We start from the raw sequence: 7,643 nt of genomic DNA, 5'->3' as shown, positions 1-7,643 counted from the left end.
GGACAAAGTAGTGCCCGAAAGAGTAAAAACAGACCAGTAAACAGAGCCTGAAGGAACTGCAATAAAGCAGGTACTGCAGCCATGGTGCGGGGATAGGGGGCCCGCATAGCCTCTGGTTTTTAAATCACTTCTTGCCACCTTGGCCATCACTGTTAACATACGTTTGCCCCGTACCCTCCTCTCCTCCCCGGTCCCCTTTTCCCTATTTGGCATTGCTGTTGCCTTTGTAACACCATTTATCATACTTGCTATACCAAGTCTCAAAAATTGCCCAAACTGAAGGAATTCTTGATACTGAGATGATCTAGATCCTATGCCTCCAAGAAAAAAATCCCCACCAGGTGGTGCAGTGGTAAAGAATCCACCTGTCAGTGAGGGAGAGGTGGGTTTGATCTCTAAGTGCCCAAGATCCCCTGGAGAAGGAAATCACAACGCATTCCAATATTCTTGCTTGGGAAATTCCACGGACAGAGGAGCCTGTCCAGTTTTAGTCCATGGGGTCGCAGACTCCACTAATCAACTGAACCACTACCATTTACAGGTGAACCCTGTTGTCAATTTCCAAAGCCACACTACCCCAGTCCATGGTCTTGTGTCCTCCCTTGAATTCTAGACTTGTTTTGACAGCCTTTTAGAACTGTGGTCTTTAAGATGAGAGAAGAAAATATTAAAACTATCATGGTGGTGGTGTTAGACACAGTCGTGCCTGACTCTGTGACTCCATGGACCCTGCTAGGCTCCTCTGTCCATGGGAATCTCCAGGCAAGAATACTGGAGTGGGTGGCCATTCCCTTCTCCAGGGGGATCTTCCCAACCCAGGGTTCAAACCCAGATCTGCATTGCAGGCAGATTCTTTACCATCTGAACCACCAGGGAAGCCCAGAACTATTAATACATACCTATAAATGTCTTTACTGTAATAGCTACAGATCAAAAGGAAAACTAAGCATTGCATTCTGAAAGCCTCTCAGAATGAATCAAACTTTCAAAAAACGTTGATTGCATACATTTTCCTTTTAAAATAATACCCTGAATATTCAGATTGATGATAGCAATATTATTTCACTTCTATATAAATACAGAATTGGACTTCATATTTAAAATGTGGGGGGAATATGCTAGAAGCCACTGTGCTTACTGGCTCTTCCTCACCACATTTCTTAAATAGCCAAGATCAGTTAACACCTTACTCTGACTTAATCACTCATTTAAGAGACCTGCCATGATTCCCATCTACCCTACCTCAACTTTAAATTAACCCAAATGCACTTCAGGCTCCATCTCCCAACAGCTTCTCTAGATGGTATAGACACCTTATTTCCTTTTCTCACTGCATTCCTTTCTTCAAATCTGGCTCTGTTAGGATCCAGGAGCCCAATAAGGTTAGGATTTGCTCTTATCTTTGCATTACTGTTTATAATAAACTGATACTGACATCTCCTACTTAAAAAAAAAGCCTCCACACCTGAGCAGCAACAGTTCTCATTTACTGAGACCACCTGCTATGACCAAGTGCACAAACCTTTAATGTGTATCCTTGCCACCGAGAGTTCATAGTTGGGAGAAAATGCCATATAACTAAAAAATAAGAGTTAATAATATACCTTTATTCTTTAACTTATAAACAACAATTTAATTTGTCCTTCAGAAGTCAATTACAATTGGCAACAATTTTTCTCAGACACTTCTCTCATGTCCAAGAACGAAGAATTCAGCCCTGGATTTAAGACAAACATACTGAAGGGGAGAAGGAGACAACCTTAACTAATAACATTCTGCTGTTAATTTTTGTATAAAACGTCCAAGCTGGCAGTTCTTCCCGAGGCGCTTTTCTGATGAATGAAGAGCTGACAGCTTTCATTTACAAGTTCCAAACAATGCTTCTGCTTCATTCATAGATTCTCCGAGGCTCCTGCAGCACCACACCACCCTCTATCATGCCAATCTGTAGTCGTTTCATCTGGTTTTGAAGATCAAGAAAGAAGGAAAAGATGAAGTTAACACTAAAAGCTGACCATAAATAGCTCACTTCTTAAGAGGAAGAGAAATAAACCACCGATCTGCTCCTTGCTAACTTCCCAGCCTACACTGTTTTTTTCAGAAAGTGATCTTAATAATGACACAGATAAAAGAAGGTATAGAGATGTTAAGGATTAGCAGTATTTGAAAATATTCTGTGGACAAGATGATACTATATGAACGGCAGAGAAGTCAACATTACAGCTATAGAATTGGTCGCATGGGTTTGAACCCTGCCCAGCACCACACTGAGCCAGTCAGCCAACCTCAGCTAACTTACAGAAGAGAGACCATGATTCCTGATGCTAAGGCTGCTGTGAAGCTGAAGTGAGGTACCGCGCATCAGGACACTTAACTCAGGCTCAGACACTTGGAAAGAACTTTATAAACAAACTACTATTATGTAAGTATCTAATGTCAAGAATTAACACGACACCTCCTAACTAAGTAGTGAGAACAAAAATACCGAGTCTGACGCTGCCTCCCAAGGCGTGGGTTGGTAGACCATGAAGTTGATTCCTGCTTCCAAGCACCGCTGTGCCAGCACTCGTCCTACACTCTCACAAGCCACCACACTTTTGGTGCTATAAAGGTGCTTCTTAATGGCCCATTCACGAGTGGAGGCTGACACCACAACCTGGCCGTTGCGATGCTCAACAAGCGCTTCTATGTGATGCTGGCTCCTTATAACTCGCAACCTACACAAGGTGAGAGGAGGACAAAAATCATAGAAGAATTCTAAAGACAAATGACTTCAGGTGAATAAGTGCAAAAGTACTTCTCAAGAATGCAATGTCTCGTTCATTTATGTCAACATACTCAACCTGGTTTTTACTTGGGAGAGTTGTTTTCCCTCTGCCTTTATGAGGATATCCTCAATAGTAAACCAAACATTTCTACTTAGCCTCAAATACCCAGAAGAAAGTTGGCATTTTAGAGCTGAGATTTACACAGTATCTACTTCAAAAAAGGAACTGAGGAGGCAGAGCTAACTTGCTGACTCTTCACTGGATAAAGATATACTTACTCTGTATTTTCCAAAATAAATGTAAGATGGCTCAAACATTTAAATATAAAAACAGAAGTCATGTGAGTACTAGAAGACAACATATTTTTAAACAATCTCAAAGTAAAATAAGCCTATTTAACTATATCAAGCTAGTTAACATAACATCAAACTATATCCTATGGCTTTTATAAAAAAGAAAAAAAGTGAGTTTTCTGCATGCTAAGAAAAACAAAAAAAAACAGTAAAGTCAACAGGCAAACAAAGAAACAAAAAATATTTTAAAATCATATATTGTTCAAAGGGCTAATTCCCATAATATATAAAAAGCCTCCTATCATCAATAAGAAAATGACCAGTAACTTACTAGGCAAAGGATTTGGACAGACTGTTCACAGAGAAGGAAACTATTAATGACTCTTAAAACCCATGAATATATGCCCAATCTCAGTGCTAAACTGCATGCATGAGACAATTAATTGCAACACTGGTTGAAATAATAAAAGATAATCATCAATCCGGAATCAATGAATTAAAACAGTCACGCAATGGTATTTTACAGTAACTTTAAAGTTATTTTACACAGTTAAGAACAAAGTAGCACTTTATGCTGCTACTGCTGCTGCAAGCATTTATTGAACACTGACTGTACCAGGGAGTCCTAATTGTTTACAGGTACAGCTCATGTCTCAAACTAATCCCATTATCCTTTCTTTCCTTTTGGGCTGCAGAAACCAACACAGAAAGGTTAAATAACTTGAGCGATATTACAACTAATGGTAAGAAATGGTCATAGGCAGGATTTAAGTCCAGGAGACTGGCTCCAGAGCCAATGTTCCCAACCAACACAAAATACTTCCAAGACGTATTCTGTGGCGGAGGTGGGGGTAGTGGTGAAGGAATGGGTGGGGAAATGCAGAACAACAGATATGTTAAGATTTATGTTAAAAAAAATTACAAGTTTATACTTATGTGCACAGACTAGCTATAGAAGGGTACATGAGAAACTACTCCTTTTTGGATTTTATAACATTTGCATACATTACACATTTAGAAATTAAGTTCACGATAAAGAAAACACGGGGGGGGGGGGTGCGGAGAAAACGCTGAAATTAGACTATAGAAAGGTTCTTAGTATGAAACAGCATAAAAAGCACTAGATTTAGAAATATGGGTTCTACTCCTGGTTTTGCTGTTAGTCTTAGTAAAAAATCACAAACTCTTAATTCAGTGGTCAACACACTTTTTCTATAAGGGACCAGATTGAAAGCAGAAAGGGTAGTGGGTCCCTGGAGAAAGAGAACCAGGTGTGGCTTTCTTGACCTAAGAGAAGCCATTTTTGACCTAAGCCATTTTGTGATCTAAGATTGGCCACTGTAACTGCTCTTGAATAGGTCTCAGTAATTAATGATCTTAAGGGAAGTAAGGGAATGAAGGAACAAAGGAAAAGCAATCAAGAAACAAAAGAATAAAAGAGAGTCCTGATTCCTCCTCAAGGGACATAGAGAACAATTTGATACCGCCTTGGATTTCTGCACTCAGGTGGAGGAAGGAAATGACGATGCTGACCCTGTGACTTCAACAAACTAAAGCTAGCACTCTGTAGACCTTGGCCCTGATTCTATTCTATACTGAGTGCTCCTCTGCTCAAGCCCCTTCATGAATATGTGTGTAACCTTAACTTAAAACTTCCCCAGTTATGCTGTCTGGGGAAACACTGCTTTGAGGAAGACACCCAGTGTTCTCTTTACTTGCTGCAAGTAATAAACCCCTCCCTCTCCTGATCTTGGTTGTGCCTTCTGGCCTGACACCCACCAAGAGGCGAACCTAGTTTTCAGGTAACAATATAGGTCAACTATTCAACTCAGCCACAGTAATACCAGAACAGCCAGGTGAGAATGGGTGGTGGCTGTGTGCCAAGAAAACTTTCTTTGTGGATAAAGAAATTTGAATTTTACAGTTTTCATGTCACAAAATATTCTTTGCATTTTATTTGAACCTTTCAAAAATGTAAAAATATTTAGCTACCAAGCCAGCTTTGGCCCAGGAGCAAAAGTCTGCTGATCCTTGTCTTAAACCATCTGTGCAATAAAAGAGTGGGACTCATTATCTCCAAGGTCACTTCCAATTTTCTACTGGTAGTACTGTGAACAGGACAAATGGGGGGAAGGGGGAGGTAGGTCTCCAATTATTTAAATATCCAAATATTAACAGAAAATAATAGTTTGAGTGTTTCAAAAAAAATTCTAGACTTAAGAGTCAGATTATTTGAATATGAACTGCCCTGCCACCTTTCTTTGAACCCTCGTGTTTCCTTCCCTAAGCCTCAATTCCCCTGCTCTATAAAATGGGGGAATTTACTGCACTTGCCTCAAAAAGTACTTTTTAGGAGTAAATGAGAAAATGCATATAAAGTGCCTAGCATCAGGTTCCTGGCAAATAGAAAGTATTCAATAATTCACCATCTTTATAACAAAGAATAAACCCCTAACTGCTCTCCTGCCTTTACCACTGCCCCCTTAAAAATCTGTTCTCCTCAAAGGAACCAGAATGATCTTCCATTCAGGGTTAAACTAAAGTCAGTTTCCCACTACAATAAAAATAAAGCCCCCAACGCTTCCTTGATTTACAAAGCTAATGACGTGTATCCTACCTACCTCTCCATTCACCTTCTGGCCCAGAGCTCTAGGTACACAAGCCTTTCGGTTCCTCAAACACACCTAGCTCATTCCCACCCTAGCTGTTTTCCTCTATTAGGTACCTTCTTCTTGGCAGATAGTTTGGTTTTATTCTATTTTCGGAGAGTTTGGGTAGGCAACCAGTCTCCTATTCTTTACCTTTTTTCCATGACACCTATTTATTTACCGTTTGCCTCCCTCTTCCCCTCCTAGACCCAGCACAAGTCTGAGAATCGCCAGCAGCTACCTGGCACGCTCCTTAAACGAACTGCCGTGCAGGGCTGTGTGGTCAACACGGAGCAACTTAATTACCTGTGCCAGAACTCACGGGAGGGCCACACGGTCCCCCAACCCCGCTCTTTTCTGGCCACAGCTAAGAGCTCCAGATTCCGGGGGTTCCGGTTGGTGAACTCTGGGGCAACGGCTTCATTTCCCACGGGGTCCGCCTCAGGCTTCACCACTGGCTTAGCACTGGTCGAGAACGCTGCCACCCGACATCCTAAAGAACAAAAACCACCACATGGATCTTAAGAGAATGACGAATACGGACAAATCAGGAACATGATGTAACTTGTGCCCATCTTTCCCCACTTCAGGCCTCGCGCCCTGGAAAAGGTACAAGAGATATGTTCGGTAACGGGGTGTCGTCACCACAGAACCTGGTCCTTAATTTTCTACTAATGTCGTCACCACGCTACCGTTAGCTCCTTTACTTTTCCGTGGGAAATGATGGCTTCCCAGGAGCCTAAAGAATCTGCCTGCCCGGGCAGGACACGCCAGAGAGGCAGGTTCGATCCAGGGTGGGGAAGATTCCCCTCGAGAAAAGAATGGCAACCCACTCCAGTACTCTTGCCTGGAGAATTCCATGGATAGAGGAGCCTGGGTGGCTACAGTCCACGGGGTCGACAGAGTTGGACTCGACTGAGCATGCATAATGCATGCTGCATATACAACGACCATTTGCCAGTGCAGACCCCGGGGTGTAACCTGAAACGAATTACCGGGGTTTCTGCAAACCGGCAACAACTCCCAGGACCGCGACCGAAGCGCCATCGCTGAGGAGAATCGCAGCCAAAGCCTCGGATAGACCTCGCCCTCTTCTCCTCAACGGCGTCCCAAAGAGCCGCCAGCGGCAGCCATACTTACTCAGGGAAAAGCCTTCGAATGACGTAAGGTCATAGAGGCCTAGATCGCCGCGCTAACGAGCCTCTGCAGCTGAGTGACGGAGAGTGCAATCCGTCATCTCCATTCCTCCAATCAGCGCATACGCTGTGGCGCACGGAGACGCCGGAGCCAGCCAACCACCTCGCAGTGAGCCAGAAGAGGGGTTGGGCACGGTCCGTTAAGCCGGTCCGCGCTTGTCTGCAGCATCCTGCGTCGCTGGCCCGCAAGGCGTTTTGGTACCTTACTTGGGCTCGATAATCGTCGGGCACGCACGCACACACACACACACACACACACACGTTGGTCTCTGCGAGAAAACGGCAGCGCGAGGCGGTTTTCTCTTCAGATGTTATGGTTGTTTTCCCTAATGACTCATGGAGAACCCTTACGCGGTCCCACTCAGGCTCCCAAGCCTGAACTATTGAGGCCGGGAATAGAGCGCTTGTTTTGCGCGCTCTCCGCTCGAGCTCATACTTAAGGAAAACAAGGACGCCGATTTATAAACCACCAAGAACCGTACAGAACCTCGGTCCTACCTCAGACACACCACCTTACACCACCCACCCACTTTCCGCCACACTCCAAGCTCCGCCCTACCGCCCACCTTTTCTAGAAGGTGCCAGAATGTGCAGAAGCGCACGCGCAACCTGTGCCTATTGGGAGAAAGCGTCAGTCGAGTACCTCCTCCCTTTAGCGGTCCAAGATACTGACTTCCGCTCTCCTACCTTCGCGCCCTTCTCATTCGCTCTCTAATTGGGCGAACGTGCTGCGACCGC

At 43.7% G+C, this 7,643-nt stretch overlaps 1 protein-coding gene across 2 annotated transcripts; it reads right to left on the bottom strand.

Moving 5' to 3' along the window:
* Positions 1 to 1,586: 1,586 nt before the first annotated feature.
* MRPL18 (mitochondrial ribosomal protein L18) lies at positions 1,587 to 7,440 on the bottom strand. 2 transcript variants are annotated; one of them, XM_061428470.1, is made up of 4 exons: positions 6,705 to 7,430; positions 6,016 to 6,202; positions 2,486 to 2,717; positions 1,587 to 1,960 (listed from the first exon to the last, which is right to left on the bottom strand). In XM_061428470.1, exons 1-4 carry the CDS (start codon positions 6,754 to 6,756, stop codon positions 1,889 to 1,891), a joined length of 543 nt encoding a protein of 180 aa, XP_061284454.1. In that variant the 5' UTR covers positions 6,757 to 7,430; the 3' UTR covers positions 1,587 to 1,888. The 2 variants fall into 2 exon arrangements, with proteins under 2 accessions (XP_061284454.1, XP_061284455.1); XM_061428471.1 differs by having other exon boundaries at positions 1,893 to 1,960; positions 2,635 to 2,717; positions 6,705 to 7,440.
* Positions 7,441 to 7,643: the final 203 nt, after the last annotated feature.

Source organism: Bos javanicus, chromosome 9 (genome assembly GCF_032452875.1).
Source record: "Bos javanicus breed banteng chromosome 9, ARS-OSU_banteng_1.0, whole genome shotgun sequence".
In the NCBI taxonomy this organism is placed as follows: Eukaryota; Metazoa; Chordata; class Mammalia; order Artiodactyla; family Bovidae; genus Bos; species Bos javanicus.
Note: the sequence above shows the minus strand (reverse complement) of the source record. Positions and strands in the feature narration are given on the sequence as shown.

Bases quoted from the DNA above. Each gene is read 5' to 3' on its own strand.
- MRPL18 (XM_061428470.1), bottom strand. From the start codon at position 6,756: ATGGCGCTTCGGTCGCGGTCCTGGGAGTTGTTGCCGGTTTGCAGAAAC. The intron at 6,203-6,704 runs GTAATTCGTTTC...TTTGTTCTTTAG, and splicing joins GCCGGTTTGCAGAAACCCCG to GATGTCGGGTGGCAGCGTTC. The intron at 2,718-6,015 runs GTAATTAAGTTG...CACCTTGTGTAG, and splicing joins TCCCGTGAGTTCTGGCACAG to GTTGCGAGTTATAAGGAGCC.